This window comes from Fukomys damarensis, unplaced genomic scaffold (assembly GCF_012274545.1).
Source record: "Fukomys damarensis isolate Sample0158 unplaced genomic scaffold, DMR_v1.0_HiC HiC_scaffold_19, whole genome shotgun sequence".
In the NCBI taxonomy this organism is placed as follows: Eukaryota; Metazoa; Chordata; class Mammalia; order Rodentia; family Bathyergidae; genus Fukomys; species Fukomys damarensis.
This window is the reverse complement of record NW_022900931.1, coordinates 7635441-7659004: the sequence shown is the minus strand read 5'-3', so window position 1 is coordinate 7659004 and position 23564 is coordinate 7635441. Positions and strand designations below refer to the sequence as shown.

The 23564-nt window shown below is 39.7% G+C and overlaps 1 protein-coding gene across 8 annotated transcripts in view; it reads left to right on the top strand.

Annotated features, from left to right (window-relative positions):
• Tnrc6b (trinucleotide repeat containing adaptor 6B) overlaps positions 1-23564 on the top strand; it is a 227315-nt gene that overhangs the window by 109210 nt on the left and 94541 nt on the right. Inside the window, exon 1 of one of the 8 annotated variants that reach the window (XM_010612510.2) lies at positions 15549-15664. The exons of the other annotated variants lie outside the window; for them this stretch is intronic. Coding sequence (XP_010610812.1) covers positions 15627-15664 — 38 coding nt within the window. The 5' untranslated portion in view covers positions 15549-15626. Of the gene's footprint in view, positions 1-15548; positions 15665-23564 lie in introns of those variants that run through there. 8 annotated transcript variants of the gene reach the window in all.

The following is a 23564-nucleotide window of genomic DNA, read 5'->3' as shown; positions in this document are numbered from 1 at the left end:
TCACAAGTGCAAGGTCCCAAGTTTGCTCTCTGGTACCAAAAACAAAACAAACAGAAGAGTCTGCCAGCCATGTTGTAAGTCTTTATCTTGAGAGTAATGGGAAGATTTTAAGAAAGAGCATCACTTGTTGAGATTGAATTTTTGAGAATGGATTAAACCAGATGATACTTGCAGTATCCTTAGGTAATGGCAGCATGAACTGACAGCAGACTGGGAAAAAATGGGTAATTTCCAGGAACACTTAGGAAGACTTCACAGGACCTGATTACAGAGAGTTAGAGGCAGGCTTGGGAAAGTTGAAAAGGATACCTGTGGCTCTGGCCTGAGTTGCTAAGAGTAGGATGGTAGTGCCATTCACTGAGTTAGAGCCCATTTAGATGAGGGACTGATGTGGGCTTGAGATTCTGGGTTCCATTTTGTAGTTAGTGGGTCTTGAGTCATTCATTTTGGAGTAATTAGAGATCTAGTCTGAGATAAATATTTGAGAATCATTAGTAGTTCCATGTTTACCAAGATGTTCCTTTTCAAATTGATTTCCTTGATATATCAGTCCAAAGATTACATACCCATAATATACAGCACAAAGGTATAGTTTGATGCTGTTAAGGGGATACTGTTTTATAAGGAGGATAAGGCCATATGTTCCCATTACTCCACAGTGGTTATTAGAAATACTAAAGGTCTCAGGGCATGGTGGTGTATCCTCTAATCCCAGCACTTGGAAGGCTGAGGCAGGAGAATTGCAGCAATTCGAGGCCAGCCTGGGCTACACATGAGTTCAAGGCCAGCCTAAACTACATAGCAAAACCCCATCCAAAAAAAAAGGTGGTGACAAGGAGAGTCTGAGGCAGCCATTCCAGTTTGAGGAAAGTGAAGGAAATGTTATGTCCAGGAGGACGGATTGGAAGTTGGGTAGGTGTAGAGTTGTTAAGATACCTGCTGAGTAGTTTGCATTGCTGTGGTAGACATGGGCACCTGTTGAAGGGTTGGTGGCAGCATGAGCAAAGTTGTATTTTGGAGATACTAATGTGGTGGGGCAAGGGGAGTAAGGGAAAATTTAGAGTCATCAGGCCAGTGTGGCAGCCGTAAGACTGACCATGGTACTAGAAAAGGGGCCATAGCCTCCAGGGTTTCAAGGTGAGTGACAGGAGTCTTCAGCAGAATTGGAGATGATGGCTTCCTGCACAGGCTTACTGAGTTGAAGGGATCGTGGGACTTCCAGATGGCAGGCAGCCAGCAGTGTGGAGCTGCAGCTTGAGGAAGGGTTCATAAGTGGAGATACAGAGTGCTGGGCTTCACATGAAAGTGATAGGCTGAAGAGAGTGGATGGAGGTCCTCACGGAGTATAAAGAATAGAGAAGAGAACTGAGAATGCGACCTGGGGGACAGGACAAGAAAGAGGACCTGGGAAGAGATTAAAAGGCGTGTGGGAGGATGGTCAGTCACAGACACTGAAGATAAGGGGACGACTTTCCAGTTGCATTTGTGGTCATGGTTTCAGTTGCTGCACAGGAAGGAGTGTTTTTGGTAATGGCAGGTTCCCAAACCTGATGTTAGGTGTTCCAGGAGGGAAAGTTTGAGAATCCAGTAGAAATAGCGAGCCTTGTGTATTATCTTAAAATTTTTAGGAAGCAAGTTAAAAACATAAAATGAAACAAGTGAAATTAATTTTAATTATTTAGCCCAGTATATGCAAAATATTGTCAGTTAAACATGTAGTCAATTTAAAACTATTAGTGAGATACTTTACATTCTTTATATTTGTAGGAAGTCTTATTATGAACCTGGGGGTGTGTCTTCTACAGTTAAAACACATTTCAGTTTGAACATAAATTTTCACTGGAAATACTTACCTGTAATTTAGGTTTCATAGAATTTACTACTTTTTCATGAAGAAGTAAATTCACATGGCTAAGTTTTTTCAAGCATGCAAAGGTTTTTCAGTTAATGCAGACAACTTTTATATTTAAAATACAATTTAAAATCCGGTTTTAGTGGCACATTGGGCCACCTTCCTGAACACCATAGTAGACAGCTCAAGGTAATACAAAGTAAAATTTAAGGTAAGAATTTAAAATACTGCTTTAGCTAAAATCAGCAGATTGGTGCAATGCTCAGTGAGATGCGGGCTTCAGGTGGGGGAGGAAGCAGAAATGAGGAGCACATGTTCTCAGAAGCTTCCAGTCTGCAGTCCCGGCCCCTGGCCCTGGGGTGATGTGTGAGGGGAAAGAGTGCTACAAGGCTCATTAGTTTGGGTTTATATTTCCCTCCTCTTTGTTGATGTGCAGGCCATTTTTGTATACGTTGCTCACCTGGGCCAGCAGAACTAATGTCTAATGAATATGGATTTTTTTATTTATAGAAAGCTAGTTCACAGCATTTAAATTAATCATTTTATTGATTTTAACTATTCTGTAGCCATTAACTATGTAAACCTAAGCAATAACTTAGAAGATAGAAATGATCTTGAATTCTGTTTGGAACCGAACTTTATTCACACTCAGAAAGTAAGCATCGTCTTTTGGTTATTGCACAATTTTCATTTCAGCTGATTTATAGAGGAGCTTATTTTTCTGTGAAGTGCTCTTTCAGACTTTGAGGTATCACCTATAATTCCCAGTTTCCCCTTTTAAATTTTATCTCAATTTAAAGAGAAACATTATCTTTTGTTTAGGCTGGCCACAAACTCCTGAGCTCAAGGGATTTTGTTTGTTTGGGGGGTTTTTTGGTTTTTTTTTTTGTTTGTTTTGTTTTGTGGTGGTGATGGTATTAGGGGTTGAATTCAGGGAGTCCTGAGTTGTTACATTTCAGCCTCTTTATTGTGTTTTGAGACAGAGTCTCACTAAATTGTCTAGGCTGGCTTCTAACTTGTAATCCTCCTGCCTGGGTCTTAGTGAGGAACTACGCTTGATCTTAGCCAAAAGGCCGAGAAGGAGTTTGTTTTTGTTTTGGTGCCAGGGGTGGAACTCAGGATCTTGCACTTCTGAGTCAGGTGCAGCGCTAAATCCCAGGCCTAGTGCTGGAACTACAAATACATGCTGCCAGACACTGAGTTTTGTTTTGTTTTGCTTTTTAAAATCAACATGGGAAGTAATCTCTTGTATTTTTGTTTTCCTTTACAAGTGTATTTTGGTTGTCCATTTATGCTCGAGTTGTGTAGTGATTGGCTTAAATAATTCCCTTTAATGCCTTAATAAGGCTGGAGATCTAGCAGGTGATTGCTGGACCTCTCCCAGGAGTTCAGAGCAGCAAGGCTTATAATCAGTAGTTGCGACTGAATGCCCTTGTTTCTTTTACTCCTTTGCTTGTGAAAATACCTGCTGTTCTTTTTATCAAGAAGTTCCTGTTTATCAGTTGAAGTTAGATTATCAGATAACTTGGAACAGTGACTTTCAAACTTTTCTGTTGGCTCCACTGTGAGAGATACAATTTGTTTGAGACCTTAGACTTGAATGTAAATACTGAAGCAAAATGTTTAGTCTCTGATACTATGTGTAATGAATGCATTTAGATGTGTTCTATTTAAGCCTATTTTGTAAAATACCAATAGCCCCAGGGCATGGGATTTAGCTCAGTGGTTCCACCACTTGCCTCACAAGTGCAAGGTCCTGAGTTCGATCCCCAATACCCCCCCCAAAAAAGGCAGATCTCAATTCACTAAATTAACTTAATATATTCACATTGGGGCCATAACGTATGTCTCACTGCCAGGAGGCTTAACCCACTGGTGGTACAGGTGTGACTGTCCCATGCACAACTGTACTACTTATACCATCAGTGGTACAGTTACACCTGTACCACCAGTGGGTTCAAGCCAGCAGAAATGTGTTTAATGATCTAAGCTTCACTGTCTTGTGTCACTTCGTTTTGAACAAGCTTGGAGGAAACCACTCATTTGGGTTACCATATTTCATATGACCCCAAACTTTGCTGTTCTAGAGAATCAAATTTGAGTCTCAGTTATCATATCAACTAAATTAATAAGTGACTTAAAAAGAGACATTAACTTGTTACTTCAACATGTGAGAGGTATCTATTTTTGATGACCATGATGTTGTCTTTCCTGTCCTGGGCAGAGACATTCTAGTCAAAAGGAATTGGCTAGCTATATTGAGAAATGAATATTTATATGTGAATATTGTTACCTGTCTGTGTATGTGTGTATGTTTATGCTAAGAAACGGAAATACATTGGGCTTTCCAGATCCGTGGGTTCCACGTCTGTGAGGTTATTTTTGTTGCTGTTTTTTTGTTTTTTTATTTGTTTGTTTTGGTTTTTTGAGACAGGGTCTCTCTCACTATGTAGTTGAGACTGACCTGGAACTTACTATGTAGCCTAGGCTGGTCTCGAACTCACAGCAGTCCTCCTGCCTCAGCCTCCTGAGTGCTGGGATTACAGGCGTGCACCACCACACCCGGCCATCTGTGGGTTTAATCAACCATGGATTGAAAACATTTGGGGAAAAAAGTTGTGTCAATGCCAAACATGTAATCTTTTTCAATCATTCATTCATTCATTTGGTGGCAGTACTGATCATTGAACCCAGGGTCTCATGCATGCTGGACAAGTGTTACAGCACTGAGCTACATCTCCAACCCCTAAGCATGTAATCTAGAGATGTTTACAGTGTATGGGAGAAAGTGCCTAGGTGATGTGTAAATGCTATATAAATGCTGCATCATTTTATGTGAGTTACTTCAGGCATCCATGGAGTTGGGTGTCCTAAGGGAATCCTAGAACCAAATTCCTCTGGATACTGACTGTATGTTTTCCCCTCATGTTTTAGAGAGATATAAGTAGAAAATGCCTTTTAACCACCAGATTATGTATTCCCTTGGAAAAAATCTCAAGAAAAACAGTGCTGTACTCCTTCTCTTTTGGGAGGAGGGACTCTTCCCTCCCTTTTTCCAGGCTTCATGAAGATACATCTCTCGTAGTAATACATTCTACCTGGGGACATGATTTAGCTGAATTAAACTGGCCTTTGGTTATTAGTTAGCGTATGTAGTGTTTTGTTTTGTTTGGGGGAGTTGTTTCGTTTTGATACTGGGGATCGAACTTGGGACCTTGCACTTGTGAGGCAGGCGGCAGGACCACTGAGCTAAATCCCCAGCCCTTTTGGTGTATTTAGAATATTTAAGATGATATTGTGCGTTGAGAAATCTTCTGTGATTATAAAATCTTAAAGTATCCATGTTTTTGCTTTTGCTTTTTAGTCTCAATTTGGGGAAATATGTGATTAGCTTTTCATTCTAGTTATTCCTTTCTAAAACTACATCTTAGATAAGAAAGCAATGTTTTTCAAATCTTCTTATACTAATACAGTGGTGCTTAGACTTAAAGTACTATAGTGCTGGAACATTGGAAAAGAAATATTGGAATCCAACACATTACCAATTTTAAATTTGCCAAGTGAAGACTTTAAAAATCTTACTATTAGTTGCCGTCATTTAAAAGGAAGAACTATTTTAACAAAGAAGGGATAATCTCAGAAGAAGATAACTTATTAAGTTGAATATTACTTTATGAAAACATTGCATTGTTTTCTTTTTTCTTTTTCTCCCCCGTAAATCAGTACAGGTAGTAAAGTTTAGCATTTGAGAACCAGATCCTAATTATTTGCTATCTCAGCATGTATTACACTTAACTAGGTGCTTGCTAGTTTTATTAGCCTCACCCATAAGAATAAACCTTACTTCAGATTCTGAGACTACCTTCTTTTATTGTTTACTCACTTCAGTAATAATGGTTTCACACACTCATACTTTTAAAAATGACTTTGTTCTCTCTGAATACTATGTTCTCTCTGAATCCCTTTGTTGGTAACCATTCAACAAAAGCCAACTCTGTTCCGGTACTGGGCATTTGTAAAATCTAGAATAATAATAGAAACTTGTTACAAAATTTATAGTTCAGTGAGAAAAAAGTGATTGGTGATTATGTAAAAGTGTCGGGGAGGTCACAAAACTAAGTGATATTACATAATATTACTTGCTGTATCGAGGCTGTTGGCTCTTTTTGAGTTATCAACAGTGGTCATGATAGATTATCTACCATTACATACATTTTAATTTTTATGTTCATCTTTCACTGTTGCATTTTAATTGACAAAGGCCTTGAGTCTGGCAACCCCATGTCAAATGTCCCTCCCCTCTGTTCCTTTCTCCCAGGTAGAAAAGGCACTTTCTAGATGCACTTCACTCCTGTAATCCAGTATGCTGAGCCAGCACTGGCCTGCCCTGCTGTGATAATGCTATCAGCTGGTTGGGGTTGCCGCCCTGGCAAGGGCTTGGAGTCTGCTCCAGCAGAGAGGAGAAGGGGAGAAGTTAGACTTCACTGTGTAGGCTGCTGTGTAGACTTCAGTTTAAGCTTAGAATAATCTAGGTCCTGTCTAATTGGAAGAATGTCTTTATTGCCTAAGCATTTGTTGATTATGTATAAGGGATCTGGCTGGGAATACAAAGTAAGACCTGACTTTTACCTTTGAGCTCAACTAGTATGGTGAACAGACAGCTCCTCGGTGAGGCTACCTGTGATAAAATGATGCTGAGGAACCCTGCAGCCAGAAGAGAGAGACCTAGGGGAATGGGGAAGCCTCCCCTAAAGAGGGAACATTTGAGCTGGGCTTTAAGGGGCGAAGGAGTTCTTTAGTCAAGGGGATAGTGAGTAGGCCAGAGGCTGGAATAGTGGCTGAGAACTGAGGTTCTGAAGTGAGGACTACTGCGTCCTCAGATTAGCCCAGGATTTGGCAAGTCACGTCTCCTGTGTGCCTCAGCCTTCTCATTGGTAAAGAGGATACTGCCTACTTCAGGGAGACAATCCTTGAGTGTTTAGCACACTGCCTGGGTCATTGTTCACTACTGTTTTCATTATTGTTGTTGCTACCATCTCAGGCAGAGGAAATAGCATTAACAAAGGTAAGGAGTTAGGAAGTGAGTGTGGGAGTGGGAAGCAGTGGGTTTGTGGGACACAATTGTGGGCTGTCTGGAGGAGAGTGGAAGGGGCGTTCGGAGTTTTATTTTGATGGATTGTTCTATTCTCAGAAATTTGGATTTTGTAGAAAGCATTTTTAAAAACCAGCTTTTCTAAGGGCCAGGGATTTAGCAGAGGTTCTGCCACCTGCCTCGCAAGCACAGGACCTGAGTTTGATTCCTGGTACCAAAAACAAAACAAAACAGCTTTTCTGAACTAAAGTCTATGTGAAGATTCAAATAGAGAGCAACTAGGGGGAGGCTGTCAAAGCAAGAACATTGACCGTGAACGCATTCTAGGGCAGTGACGGGAAGGGTGGAAAGACCAGATTTTAGAGACACTTCTGAAGTGGAGCCCTTGGATGTGGTGAGAACAAGGGTAAGGGTGTCGATACCCCAGGCTGGGTGAAGGAACCGTGCCATGGATTGGGGAGGGTGTGCGTGGATGGAGGAGGAGGTTCCAGTGAACAAGAGAGAGAAGGTGGAAGGAGGTGCATTGTGCTTTGGGTGTGTTTTAGATTTGCCAATTAATATAGTTCAGAAGCAGAAGGAAGGTGCTGGCTCAGAAGAGTTAAGGAACTGTTGATTTACATACAGAAATGGATAGGTACAGGAAATAGTGGTGCAAGAGAAACCAGATAGGAAGGGGTTTACGGAAGTGAAGGATAGCATCTGGGTCGGTGCCCCAGGAGTTTAGGGCAGATAAGCCCTTAGTGGCCTGAACACTGCCTTTTGGTGTGGTTTTGAGGAACATTGGGGTCCATGGAGATTCATTGAATCCCAGAACGCCCAGCATGTTGTTCATCCTGCTTGCTGTAGTGGGTTTTCTGATCTGTGGGACCAGGAACTTGTTTTGTAATCCCAGCATCACACACAGTAGGTGCTTAGTGTTTTTGAGTGCCTGAGTCAAGAATTACATAAAATAATTCAGCAAATAATTATTGAGTGCCATGTGTTTTGCAGGAACTGTGCTAATACCTGGAGATAAAGCAGTAAGCAACAATAAATAAAAATACCTGCCTCTGGTGGGCTTACATTCTGAAGTACAAGTAGGAAAGCTGAGTGAAGGAGCAGAAGTAGAGAGATTTTGGAGATACAGAGATGGGCTTTCAGTCTTAGTCATCTGTGAACTGAGCCTACACCCAGCAGACATTTGATAGTTGACTTGAGCATGGCTAGAATATCAGAGAAGAGACCAGACATGAGAAGAGATTTTGCTGCATAGTTAATGTTAATCCCAGAGAGAAAAAGCAAGTTTGGAATTGGAAGGAAGAATAGTGGAGGGAGTTCCCCCTAGGAAGCATTCGTTATCTCTGTAAAATAAGAGGTGAACCCCAAGTAGAAAAGGGAGCCTGGGGCCCGAGGATTTAGCTCAGTGGTTCTGGTGCCTGCCTTGCAAGCACAAGGACCTGAGTTTGATCCCTGGTACAAAAAAGAAAGAAAGAAAAGGGAGCCTGAAGAAAGGCAAACCATTTGCAACAGCAACCCACCATCGGACCCCCGATTCCAAAGAAAAGAAAACTACAGAGAATTGCCTCAGCCAGCTCCAAGGGCTTTGCTGAGTGAGGGGAGGCTTGGTGGGTAACTGCTGCTGTCTGTGCCTGTACAAACTTGGCCTTCACAAGTCAAGGTCAAAAACCATGGTTAGTTGGGGTTGTTTGAGGCAGTTTTCCAGTCTGAGTGAGGATTGGCCTGGAAAGAAAATCTTTGGAGAATGTTGCTGAATGTTCATGAGAGTATAGGCTGCATTGGGAATAAACTAAAAACCAGGGGTGGGCATATGGTCTGATGGAATAGGAAAGAGGTCTGGGTTGCAGGAAGTAGGGCTTTGTAGATTTAGAAGGGAAAGCTACAGTATACTTCCGGTGCACTACTTGCACACTGTTCCAGGTGCTTTACCCATCCTAACTCATGTAAGGTCCAGAAACCACAGCTGTTGAGTTTGGGTGCTTGAGCACTATGGTGTTTTGCTTTAGGGAAAAACGGGGTGGGGGGGCATTTCCCAGGCCAAGTAGCTTTGCAGTGGCTCCTGAAGTTGCCAGTCTGGCCTTCCTTTTAGAAGAAATATTTGGGGTGGTATGGAATTGAGCTATGGACTGGTCCCCCTCCTTTATTAAAAACTTAAGTGCTGAAATTTTAGACAACAGTGTATAATGGTCTTCTGTATCCAAGGGTTCTACATCCTCAAACCACCTGTGGATTGAAAGTATTCTGAAAATAAATTGTGTCTGTATTGAATGTATAGATGTTTGTCCTTGTCATCACCTAAACAACAATGATTTATAGAGTATATCAGGCATAAATAATCTAGAGATGGGTTTAAAGTATATGGGAGGATATACAGATAAGTCATTTGCAAATGCTACATCATTTTATATGAGGAATTTGAGCATTTGTGGATTTTAGTATCTTGTAGGGGCCCTGGAACAAATCCCCCACAGATCCCAAGGGCTAGGGCTGACTGTACAGTAAGTATGTAGAGCATACTTAGTGCTTCCTGCTTTGCTCATGTCAAAATGTCCTTCAGTAAGAAACAAAGAACACCTAACATTTTAGGACTAGCGAAGATTTTAAATGCAATATAGATTCTCTTTGTACCCTCTCTATTCACCGTCCACCACTGTGGTCCGTCCACCACTTTGAGAGACTGTAGGCTACAGAATCTTATCTGATATGTGTGCCTGATAGGAGGAAAAATTTGAGCAGCCTATTCCAAAAATGCTTGTAGTGTCAGCAGTAGTTTAGCGGGATATAGTTCCTGGCTTGACAGACAGAAATGGGTACTTTTCCAGCGGAGAGTTTACTTGGTTTTTAGCTTGAATGGACTCTCTTGGATAATTAGTTGGATTTCTGTTAGATGAGGAACTCAGTCCCCTGGCCCTGTGCCCTCATCTGCATCTTAGGCCTGTGACATGTCACCCAGGGTCTAGACCCTCAGACCCAAGGGAGACCCCCTTGAGATTAGAGGTTGTTGGGAAGCACAGAAATGTAGACAACTTCATTGTTTGAATGAAGAGTTACTTTAGAGACTACAGTGAATATTCATGGTAACTCAGCAGTTTATTTGTATTCTTTTAATGATGGCTTGGCTCTTACTGCAAATTCACAGGAATACCCCTGTATATAGTCCATGTCTTCAAGGTAAACAATTTTTTATGGTTTTAAAAGAACACAGAGAAACCACATAATCTTATTTGCCAGATAGCTTAAAAAGTCAAATATTGAAAATACAGAGCAAACAGATCATCTGGCATTATTTGCTAGCAATTTTTTAGATTCACTTTTGTGATGTTTTCCATTGTGAGGCCACATGCTTGAAATATCTTACCTGTGGGGATCTTCCCATTTCTATTTGATTCACTACTGGGGACTAGCTTTTATTTTATTTTTTTATTTTTTTTAACCCATACTACTAGAATGGCCTATGGGTTGTCACATTATTAACACCTTTCATTTTTAAAAAATTGTTTACCTTTTCTTTTCTTTGCTGGCAGTTGAACTCAGGACTTTGTGTATGCTAAACATATTCTCTACCACTGAGTTGAGTTACACCTGGCAACCATTGAGTTCATCATGTGATCTTTTGTCAGAGGATGAATCTCAAGGGTCATTGGTACTTGATAGAACTGGATGAAAAACTGAGGAACAAGATAACTGCACCACTGAGATAGTGCAGGCTGGGATTTGTTTGTCCCTTAGACTACTTGGCATCTTTCTGTGAAAGTCAAAGTAGAAAATGTAGCCTGTTTATTGTGTGCTCTAAGTTCCCTCCCCCAATATTGATTACTTTTTGTTTTGTTTGGTCCAGCTGTGTTCCCCCTTGTTTTGATCATGGGCAGTGATGGAATAGACACAGCTCAGGCTGATAGTTACTTCTGTAGTTCTTCAGTGGGTTCTCTGAGTTCTGGAGGACCAATTTTAAAACATTCCTCTTAATCATACTGAGTTTTTCCTGCAAGGCTCTGAGGGAAAAAAGGACCTAGTATTCATTAAGTGCCTGTTATATAGCAGGTATTTTACTACCTCAGTTAGTCTCCTGACAACCTGTTGAATGTTTTTATCTTAAAAAAAGGAAAAAAGAAAAGAACATCAAGCTTAGTAACCAGGTTGAGGCTCCATAAACAAATAAGTAGAACTGGTGTTGTAACTACAAAATGTATGTTTTTCCAAGCCTTCTTAAATATAGTGCAGAATAAGTTGGTCCCATTCTGTCTTTAATAAGCATGCAAATGATGGGCACCATGGGTACCTCCTGCACTGTATCCCTAATAAACGACAAGTGACAGGCCTTTGCTGACAACATGCATGACAGAAGGTCTTTGGGAGCAGTTCTGGGTGGACACTGTAAAAAAACTTCTGAGCAGCTTGGCAGATTAATGTGTCAATGATTCTTTCTCTTGATTTTTTTTTTTTTTTTTTTGGTACCAGGGATCGAACTTGGGACCTTGTGCTTGCCAGGCAGGCACAGTGCCACTGAGCTAAATACATGGCCCAGTTTCTCTTTTTTTAAAAAACTTTATTTCAGATAATTGAAAGCCAAATTGATAAATAGACATTTAAAAAATCTTAACTGTATCAGGATTAAGTTGTAATTGTTAATGTCTAATAAAATAGGGCTTATCAAAATTATAATAAAAAACAGAAATCATTTGTGATTAGACAATAATTAAAGGCAAGTACATGCCCAGTGGTTTTAAAGTGCTTGAAAACAATTAGTTTTCTTAAGTAGGTTAAATAGTTGAGTTAAAAGCTTGTTTACACTATTAATTTACTTAGCAAACCTGTTCTTCATAGATGACGCAAAGGTGATCTTTAGCTTGGCTTTCTGAATTATCAGAAGCTCAACTTTAATGGGTATTCTTTTAAAAATATATTTTATACTGTGTATTTTTTTTTTAATTCTGAAAGTATTGTTCTTCCTCTGATCCCTCTTGACAGTTCAGTCTGAAAGGCAACGGAGGGAGGTATAGGGTCGCTGGCTGAGGAGACCTTCACCTGGAGAGGGAGGGTGGTGTAGTGTCAGAACCCAGGGGAGGGGGAGACATACATGTATGGCTGTGATTGTGGCAGCGATGAAAGATGGGTTACATATAAGTAATTGTTCAGGTTCATGGGAGCCAGCAGCTCTTGCTGTTGGAGTAGGGTGTCGGAAATACTATTGGAAGAAAGTTTTGTGTTAATACAGTATCTGTTTCTTCTTAGTAAGACTCTTTTTTATGGATGTCTTGTACTCTGCATAGAACTTGTTATTCTCTTATTTTGTTATAAAATTCATTTTTCATTAAAAAATATTATTGGAGAGAAGACAACTAGCATGAATCTTACCTTGTTAAATTGGAATGAGAAGCCTTGGTGTGTATACATGGAGTTTTATAAATCCGTAAATATAGAAATAATAGCAACATAAAATGCATGCATGCCATGTGTATTTATGTTTGTGTCTGTGTATGCATACATGTCTAGTCAGTCCCCTAGCTCTGTCCACAGTAGAGACTGAGAGGACTGCCTGGGAGCAGCAATACGCAAGAAGCAATGAGCACATCAGGTGCCCAGATCTTGACTTCCATATAGTATCATTTTACCCTGAAAGGAACCCCAGCTTCTTGAAGAAATGGCTAATTGTAGGACTGGGCCAGATGTGGTTAAGATGAATCTAGAACAGCTATCTTTATTAGAAATCAAAGAAATTTTGAAAGAGAGGTGAATACATGCCCAAAGGACATAGATCAACTTGAAGGGGCTCATGCTGGCCAAATTTGCAGTAATTTGTTCATTGAAATGTAAGAAATGATAGTCTTAAAAGAAAACTAAGTTCTTACACAATTTCTCCCACTTTGCAAGAAAACCTACATAGGGACTCATGAATAAATTGAGTTCGGGGCCAGAGATTTAGCTCAGTGGTACCGTGCCTGCCTCTCAAGAGCAAGGTCCTGAGTTTGATCTCTGGTACACCCAAAGAAAGGATTGAATTGAGTTCGAAGAATAGATTAATTGCACAGCACGTCTCTGCAGAATGCCTGTTGATTACAGAGGAAGAGGGTAACTGCAGCGGAGAAACCTGACAGGCATCACCTCTACGAAATGTACCAGTGAACATCACCAACAACGGGACCAGTTGAAATCTTGTCACCTGTTAGGGTCCAAAGGCCATGCATCTTCATATCTGTGGTATTCCTGCTAAGCTGCATGACCTGAATGTAATTATGAAGAAGCAGCAGAGAAATACAGCTTGGTGGAATATTCTGCAAAATAACTAGTCTGTGGTCTTCAAAAATTCCATGAAAGTCAAAGCAAGACTAAGGAACTATTTTAAACTTAAGGAAACTAAAGAGACATGCCAATGAAATGCAGCACATGATTCTGATCTGGGTCTTTTTGCTCTAAAGACCATTTCTGGGACAAGTAGCAGAACTTGAGAGAGGCTTGAAGAATAAATGGTAGAAAGGTATCCATGTAAATTTCCTGACCTTGATGGTTGTATTGCAGTTATATCAAGCGGTGGTTTTGTTTTCAGGGAATCACATGCATTTGAGGTGAGAAAGCATGAGATTAGGAATTAAGGAATTTCAGTGTTCTGGGGGAAAATATTCTTTGTACTGTTTTTTATATTATTGGAGGTGCCGTCAACTTCTTCTTGACAAGCTGGAACATTCTTGTGGGAGATTGTGCTTGGAACCCATAACCCAGACCTGCTAGTGACTGAAATCCACTCAATTTCATTGCTGCCATCCCTCCACCCCCACCCCGTTCCCATATCTGCAGATTGGTGATATTACTGTCTCCTCCACTTGCACTCTAGTGAGAATTGTACAAGGTGGTAGGGAGACGTTAGGGTACTTAGGCTTATGTGTGGCACATAGATAGCAGGCACCCAGAAGTGGTGCTCTCGCTAATAGATGTTCAGGTTAGGACTTCTATAAGCAGCCTAAAAATTGCCTTGTACATGTGTTGCATACTTCTGCATTAGGAACTTTTAACTATTTTGTCTCTTTTTTCTGTCATGAAGTTTTGCTTTGTAGTCTCATAGAAAGAATGATGTGAAAAACTAGGTGGAGAATTTGGAGTATTTGAAATGCTGGAGCAATGTGGAATATAAAATAGTGGCTTAATTCCAGTATAATTACATTGTTCTTTTATGGGAATTTGCCCATTTTCTAGATAATTGTGGGCTAGTTAAGTGAATTTGCTTAAGTTTGAAGGATCATGCGATGCTGATCATAGGATATATGTGAAATTGTGTCTCAGTATAAGCCAAGAAAATTCTGTGTATGAGGCTTTGAGAACTTTGCCTGTTGGATTTGGAAAGTCAGAAAAGGGAGTAGATACTGATTTCCTGCTTGTTTTAGTTTAGTTAAAATCATTTAATTTGATGTTTATATTCCTGTACATCCTGCTTCCAATCTTCCTTTAAAAACCAGAATAAGCTGTTAAAACCTCTAAATTGCTTTTATTTATTTATTTATTTTTGCCTCCAGCTTACCTATTTTGCAAATGACCAACTTTCTATTTTGAGTTTTTTAACAAAAATGTTGCTTCTTGGGCCAGGGATTTAGCTCAGCGGTTCGGTGGCCTGCCTTGCAAGCACAAGGACCCAAGTTCAATCCCTGGTACCAAAAAAAAAACAAAAATGTTGCTTCTTGTTACCTTTCACATTTGAAAGACTCAAGTAACTTATTTATAGGATATTATAATTGCAAGTAGATTGTGACTTTCCTGTATTTGGTGGAGGAATATAAACTATTCTACTGTGACTGTATAGTAAGCTCATGTAGGACAGGAGATGTGCTTGAAACCTGTGAAGCAAAAAATAGTCTATCTGTCAAAAAGAGATAAAGAGATAACCCATTTCTTTAAGATGAATTTGATTTAGGTTATTGCCTCAAGTTAACAAATGACTTGCTTCTCATTTTGGAGATAAGTAGCCCACAGAGTTGGATCACTAGTCCTTGACGTGAGAAAGGGGTCCATCTGGAAGGTGCCTACTGGAGTAGGGACAGCAGCAGACTGAATGAAGAGGAAGCTCTGCTCTTCAGGTAATACGCCTGAGAGTCTGTGCTGCTATGTATCTCAGCAACAGCCCAGCAGCCTTGCTTCCATCCCCCTCTCTTCCACACATTTTGTTTTTAGTGAATAGAACTTCAGGCCGGTTGCCTGTTTGTTTATTTGGTCTCGCTAGCTATGTGGTCCAGGCTGGCCTTCAACTCATGATCTTCCTGCCTCAGCCTCCCAAGTGCTGGGACTATAAGCTCTTACCACCACTCCGAGCCAAAGCTATTGTCTTCATCTTTGCAGATTGGCATTAGTTTATGAGCAGGTTTCCAAAAAATGCCAGCCACTGATGACCAGACTGTCTTGTTGTTTGTGGTAGAGAAAACTAATTACTGGTGATCACATTTTTAGTGTTCAAAAAAAAAAAATTCTTTTTTTTTTTTTTTTTTGGTCCTGAGCTATTGGTGTTCCCTAGGCAGGTGCCAGGATACTCTGATACATCACAAAGACCTCACATGTCACAGCTTGCCAGGTTTTTCCCTGCCCAGAGTCTAGACCACTCCCCTTAACTGATTCCCATAAGAGTTGCTCCTTGCTGCAGTGACCCACCTTCTTTCCTGCAATTTGTGTTCTACTGTTTATCCTTCCATAATAGAAGTCAGCTTTATGAGAATACTGTTTGCTTCTACTCTAATCTCTTCCAGGTATGTTATGGAAATACAGAAATGTCTAGGTGGATGTTAAAATAGTATTGGGAAGGCACGTTAGATTACTTTAATAAATACCTCTTCCGGTAACTTGACATTTACAAGTTGTTTGTTTCATTTTGTTGTTTTTCATTGTTATGGGGAGATTGAATCCAGGACTTCGTGGTGCTAGGCAAGCGCTCTTTCACTGAGCTACACCAGTAGCCCTCAGCTATAAGAAGTTCTGTATTTAAGATGAAACTTTAAGACCTGTTACCCACTTTCTTTGTCCAGCCTTAGGTTCAGTCATCAGAATAGTCTCATGTGGTGAGGGCTTCTACTCATTTTGTCATTCTTATTTCCTGCCACGCGTGGCAGGTGCAGTTGAGAATTATCTTTACAAACTGCTGAAAACTAACACAGTGAATGGCAAGCATCAGAGACTAAGTGACACTGCAACCCAAAACCCACTTATTTATTGCAAAGTGCCAACACTGCAATTAAATCTGACTATCCACTGTTTGGCTGCTGGAGCGATTTGGCTCATGTGCGTGCCTGCTGCAGCACATTGCCAGAGGTTCACCAGCACTGCTCTAGCTCCGTCTTTCTAAAGGTTCAGTGGTCTGGAGTCCTGGAAGACATTCGTTATAAGATGGGTGTCTTTTATTGCCTTGTATAATGTGTCTGTCTCACTATTTTTGCTTTCCTCAGTTTTCCTTCTTTCCATCTATTTGAAGAGCATCACCATGTCACCTCTTGCAGCCCTCTATTTCTCACCCATATTTGCCTTTTACTAAAAGAGAGAGAATCCAAAGCAAATAAAAGGAAATAAAAGAGAAAGAAGTACAAAAACTTTTTTTTTTTTTTTTTTTTGAGACAGGGTCTTGTCTTGCTCTGTAGTCCAAGCTGGCCTCAAACTCGTGCCTATCCTCTTACCTCAGCATCCCAAATGCTGGGATTATAGGTGTGCAATACCACACCCAATAGAAGCATATAATGCAATGTTTTGAGTCAATATTTGGCTGCTTATATGTTGCCACATCTCTTTAAGTTTCTAGAAGAAGACTTGAATATTTTGTCTTTTCATAAGCCATTACACTGTGTTTAGATTGTGGGTTCTCTTTGTTAATTATAAGACAAGGAGTTAACACATTTTTAATGTATGTGTTTGCAAATTTTGGTCAGTCTTGTGAAGAATAAGGATCTAGCATTTATTTATGGACCATTAGGGTGAACTGGATCTGCTTGCCTAGTTCTTTCCCCCGTGAGTTATTGTGGCCCCAGCAAGTCATTCCCGATTTACCTGCTTCCGTATTAGTTCCCAGGGACTCATTTGCATCTTCTGGGGCTGCCAACCTGCCTTTTTGCTTCCTTTGTCCCTCTATTTTTAGAAAATGTCTAAAAATTTAGACTAAGGAGTGTAAGCAGAGTACTAAGGTGACTAAGCAGAGTACATTTCATGTGTTGTAAAGCGGTTTGTGAAACTTGAATTGTAATGTTTGTGCCAGTAGTTGTAAGCATGATGTATCTCTAAATGATAACATGTGTAACCCACCCAGGGGGCTGTCTGGCCTCATTGATGCTCTTCTGTGAGAGTAATTGACTTGAGTAGCTACAGAGCTGCCTGTGGCTATCGAGAAGCTCAGCTATGCTTACATCACCTGTTACTGTTCTCTCTCAGTGGTGGTGGCCGTGGCTGCTTTTTCTATTTTTAATAAGTTGGTAATTTATGATTTTTATAGAGAAACTAACAATTCATTAAAGTGGCACAGTAAAAATGTAGATCGTTTCTAACCTTTATTTTCATTTATCCATTGAAATTAATGGTATTAAGGACTCTCATCAGTTATTATTGTTGAAAATATGATGCATTTCTATCTTACCAAACAGCACTATTCAGCTTTTCCATTTTGAAAGCAGTATACAGCCCTGTAGCTAAGAACACTTAGCTCAGCATACATTAATTTTGACAGTGATGTTAATTTCAGGTGTATTCTGCAGATATAATCTAATAAGCTGATCACCTGTGTCTGGCCACTCCAGAGTTGCTGGGCCATTTTTTTTTTCCATAAGGAAATTGTTGGGTTCTTTTTTGTGTTTTGTTCACTCATGTATCACCCCCATGCTTAGTTGAATTTAATATTTGTAACATTGCTGTAAACAAACAAATGTAATTAAACATTAGATGGTATTCACAAACTGTTATTTTAAGGCGAGACCAGTGCTTTGTGCATCAGTTCAGAAAAGGATTCCTTGGTATTGTCTAAAGGTCAGAAAATTACTGGTACTCTGGAAATGCTGATTCTGTGGCTTATGTATTTTCAAATAATTTAGATATCATATATTATTGTAGTCACTTAAAAATCACTGGAACAGTCAAAATACTGGTTTGTCCACAAAAGCAGTAGTAGTCATCAACCTAGAAGCTTTGTGGGGTGTATGTGGGGTCTATTGCTGAGTCTTGAAAATGTCTCATTAATTGAAAGTTGGCAGTTAAGTGTTGAATATTCTTTTTAAAATAATTATCTGGAAATTATTTTAACAAACAGAAATACTAATAGGGGCAGGAGTTGTTTTGTTTTTGTTTTCTTGGCAGTGCTGAGGATTGAATTCTGAGCTTTGCATGTTCTAGGCACATACACTACCGCTGGGCCATGCTGCTGACGCGGAAGTACTGGTTTTGTGACATTCTTCATTTACTGTTATTGTGTTATTTAAAAATGTAGTTGTTGAAAGTATTGGATGTTTATCATCTTTAGACCATTTTATTTTAGATTCATCAGAAGAGTGTTTGAATCCACTGACTGCCAAATCTGCAGTAATTTGTTCATTAAAGTTAAGAAATGATAGTCTTAAATAAAAGAAAACTAAGTTCTCACACAACTTCTCCCACTTTGCAAGAAAGCCTACATAGGGATGCATGAATAAGTTGAGTTTGGAGGCAGAGATTTAGCTCAGTGGCACAGTGTCTGCCTGTCAAGCACAAGGTCCTGAGTTCGATCTCCGGTACCCCCAAAAAAGGAATCATTGAATTGAGTTCGAAGAATAGATTAATTGCACAGTACCTCTCTGCAGAATGCCTATTGAGTACAGAGGAAGAGAGGAACTGCAGCGGAGAAACCTGGCAGGCATCATCACCTCAATAGCAGTCAGTGCTGTTTTGATTTAGAGAATGCTCTGAGTGAATTTGAGTGTCCAAAATTCTTGGCATTTTGTTTTTGTTTTGTTTTTTGGAGATAGGGACCTACTATGATATCCAGGCTGATCTAGAACTCTTGGGCTCAAGTGATCCTTCTGCCTTAGCCTTCCAAGTAGGTGGGGGGCTACACACACCACTACGCCTGACCATTTTCTTGGGTTTGAAGTTGGTGGATTGTTTTCTCAGCTGTCGTAGCAAAGGGAAAATCCAGACTTAGGAAATGATGGTGGAACCAAACACTGGGTTCTACTTCTAGAGTTACTTCCTTGGGTTCTTAGACCTTTACTATGTAGTTTTCTTAACTGTAGCATGAGATCAACAGAATTTACCTCAGGTTTATGAAGTTTATATGTCTGGATCAGTGCTAAACACATAATGAGCACTGAAATACTAGATATTTGTATAGTCATTTGAATGTTTGACTTCTGAATGCATTGCTCACTCAGGAAGTTACTGGGCATGAGTATATAATTAATAACGGTTGCTCAAAATCACAGTTTTTCCATTTTTAATTACATGATTCCATGTTTAAGAATGTAATTTTTAAGCTGGGCATGGTGGCACACATCTGTAATCCCAGCGCTCAGGAGGCTGAGGCAGGAGGATCACCGTGAGTTTGAGACCAGCCTGGGCTACATAGTGAGTTCCAGGTCAGTCTCAACTACATAATGAGACTGTCTCAAAAACAAACCCCTCCCCCAAAATGTAAATTTTAGAAGTATCATTATTGAAGCAAGAGAAAAATATAAGAAATTTGAGAATAAGCCTTCATGTCCAAAGTCCTCCATGGAAAAAATGTAGAACTACATTAATAAACATTGAAGTTAGACTTAAATAGACATAGAGCCCTTTCATATTCGTGTATAAAGAAGGCTCAGGAATTTAAAGATGTTACTTCTCAAATTGGTACTACTACTGAATTTAAAGCAATTCCAAAAACAAAAAAATTCCAGTAACTTTTCTACAACTTGATGATTTAAAATTTTATGTAGAAGAGAGAACAGGAATAATAAGTGGGAGTAATTAATCTGCTACCACTAGATATCTTACCACAAAACTGCTAAATGCAGTGTGTTATAATGGGTCTGTGGATCAAATGGGAACCTAAGCAGAGATCACTGTGTATGGAATCTTACTCTGTGGTAGAACTGGCTGTACTCATCCACAGAGAGAGGTGACAGTTCACGCTGCTGACTGGGGGAGGGAATAACAGACTACAAAAAATGGTGGGGGCAGGGGATTTATTTAGCTCAGTGGTTCAGCCACCTGCCTTGCAAGCACAAGGACCCGAGTTCAATCCCAGTACCACAAAAAATTTTTAAAAACCAAAAAAATGGTGGAAATACTCTGTACAGGTTATATTAGTCTTTTAGTGCTGCCATACCAAATACCACAAACTTAAAATATCTGAAGTTTATTCTGTTACGGTTTTGGAGGCTAGCAGTCCAAAATCATATATTCTCTGAAAGCTCTAGGGAAGACTCTCTTGGTCCTCAACTCTTCCTAGCTTCTGGTGTTTCCTAGCAACCTGGCTGTTCCTTGGCTTATAGCTTGCATCACTTCAGTTTCTGTCTCCGTCTTCACATGAAGTCTCCCTCTGTATGTTTAAGGATCAAGTTGGACATCATATACAAAAATAGATACCAAATGGATCCTGATAAATATGAAAAGCTTTATTATTTTTAGGAATGAATATAGGAGAATATGAGCTTGGAACAGGGATTATTTAAATACAATAACCAAACCCACAAGCTATCAGTGGAAAAGTTGATACAGTCATGTTCACTGTAATGAAGATTTACATTCATCAAATGACACTATAATGAAAATGAGAGAAAGGAGAAAAATCAGCATGTGTGATCTGCAAAGGATATGTATCTAGGGCTGGGTGTGCAGCTCAGAGGTAGGATGTTTTCCTGCCATGCTTGAGGACCTGGATTCCATCCCAAGATTGCAAATAAGCACAAAGGATTTGTGTCCAGAATACAGTAAAGAACTCAGAATTAATTAAAAAAAAAAAAAAGACCTAATGGAAAAATAGACAAATGGGAATTTCACAGTAGAGGAAATCTAAATGGCCCATTAAACTAGGAGGGAAAATCCAACTTAATTAGACCAAAGAAATGCAAGTGAAACCACAATGAGTTAATCATTTTATACCCACCAAATTGTCAAACATTAAAAGATTTGAAGCCAGGTATGATGGTACATGCCTGTAAGCCCAGCACCAAGGCGAGAGAACCATGAGTTCCAGTTCAGCCTGTGCTGAAACCTTGTCTCAAAAGAAAAGAAGGAAGCAAGGAAAGCAAGCAAGCTAGCTAGCTTTAAAATATAAAGTTTTATTTAAGGATATGGAACAGTGAAAACATTTTTCAGGTGGGAGTGTACATTTTTGTAACCACTTTGGAAAATGGTACAAAGGCTTTTTTTATGGTACTAAAGCCCAAACCCAAAGCCTTTGTACTGAACTACATTCTCAGGCCTTTTCAAAAAAATTTTGAGACAGAGTCTTGTTAAATCACTAGGTTGTCGAGGTGAGCCTTGCCTTAGCCTCCCAGAGTGCTGGGATTATAGGTGTTAACCTTTAGGCTTGGTGCTTATTCACAGTTTTATCAAGGCAAAAATGATTGTCTTTTTTCTTTGGCATCTAAGTAAATTGATTGAGCCAGATGGAAAATGTCCAGTAAAGTTGGAAAACACTTTGTGATCCATCATTTTCATTTGTGGGCATGTACTTACCCTACTGAAGAGCCCTTGTATAAGTGTGCGTACAGGAGACAAGTACTAGAATGTTTGTAGCAACATGGCTTGTAGTGGTAAAAACTGGATACCTAAATGCACATTAGGAGAATGGATGACTACCTTATGGTAGTCTTTATGGCTTTTGCATGAGTGAACTACATACAGCTAATGTCTCAACATAAGTGAACTTCAAGAACATTGTATTGAGAAAGTTAATTGCAGAATAGAGCAGGATAATTATCCTTGTAAAGTTCAAAAATATATAAAACTGAAGTATTTATTGCTCAGGTTACAGAGCATTATGCAGTAAGTCAAGAGGCTGCTAAGTTAAAGAGGTAGTTACCTGATGTAATGTAGACAGGGGGATGGTACAAGGGCTTCTGGATCCTGGAAATGTTCTGTTCCTTAAGATGAATAGTGGATGCATGAAACTCTTTTGTATATATTAGATATTTAATAATAAGTTTGGAATAATAACTGCGTTTGGAAATTACTCACAAGTTTTATTATTTTCAAGAATGGAAAAAAAAAATAACAGAAATGTCTCCATGCAAAAAAAATTCAAGTATCAAATACTTATTTTTAAATGTGTTTTGAATTCTTTGTAGATGAGAGATGCCTGAATCAGGGTAGAGAAAGGCCTGGTGATCCTTGTTTGTCCCATGACTTTGGCATCAAGGTGGCCACTGTAGGTGGCTTTCTCAGGAGCCTGCTGTCAGGGTTTTTAGCAACATAGAAAAGCTTATTCAAATTTTTACTGAAGCTACGATGTGCCCATCTCCTGTTCATTTTATTTATTTATTTTTTCTTGGCATCTCTGTAATTGAGCCAGATGGAAATATTTCCCACATTAGATTCTCTTTCACCATGTCAAGCCATTTAATTTTACTGTCCCTAATCTCTAGTTAATACTTCAGAATATAAGTAGTTGAGTAAGAGTCTGGTTTATTCTAGACAGGTTGATAGATTTTTCTTAGGGCAATCTTGCTTTAGAATATTTACTTTCCTACCAAATTCTCCAGTACAAAATCTTTTTTTTTTTTTTTCCGGGGATCAAACTTGGGACCTTGCACTGCTGAGGCAGGCAGCGGCATCACTGAGCTAAATCCCTGGCCCAGTACAAAATCTTTTAATGATATTCTATGTCTGCCTTTTTCTATTGAAATCTTATAGTTAATAAATAAGATAGAAATAAATAAAACTAGCTTTCATTTCTTCCAGTCCTACTTAAACAAGCAGTCACTTGGTTGGCAGCTGAACAACCTCTTACCAAGCATGAAAAATTCACTAACATATGAAGCCTAGTTAAGACAAAATGGTCATGGGGAGGGTGTATTAAACCAGTCCCCTTTAGTCCTTGCACAATTTAAGAGCCACTCCAAAGGTAGCCGAGAGAGACTGAGTGGCTTGAGAGCTTTTAAGAATCATTATGTTGGGCTGGGGATTTAGTTTAGTGGTTCCGCTGCCTGCCTTGCAAGGACCCGAATTCTATCCCTGGTACCCCCAAAAAAAGAATCCTTGCGTTAGCTGCAAATGAGGTGCAGCCTACATTTCTAAACAGCCTTGGGGTTCCCAACCTTTTCTTTGGCCACCTGCATATGAAGACCTCATAACCCATTTGTCCCCAGCAGATGAGCAGATGAACTGTCAAGCCCATTTCTCAAGAATAAAAGAACTGAGACAGGCCTGGGAAAGCTCAGTGCCACCACACCTTCCTAAGAATCCTTGCGTTAGCTGCAAATGAGGTGCAGCCTACATTTCTAAACAGCCTTGGGGTTCCCAACCTTTTCTTTGGCCACCTGCATATGAAGACCTCATAACCCATTTGTCCCCAGCAGATGAGCAGATGAACTGTCAAGCCCATTTCTCAAGAATAAAAGAACTGAGACAGGCCTGGGAAAGCTCAGTGCCACCACACCTTCCTGGGAAGCACAAGATCCTAAGTTGGATCCCTAGTACCACCAAAAAAAAAAAAAA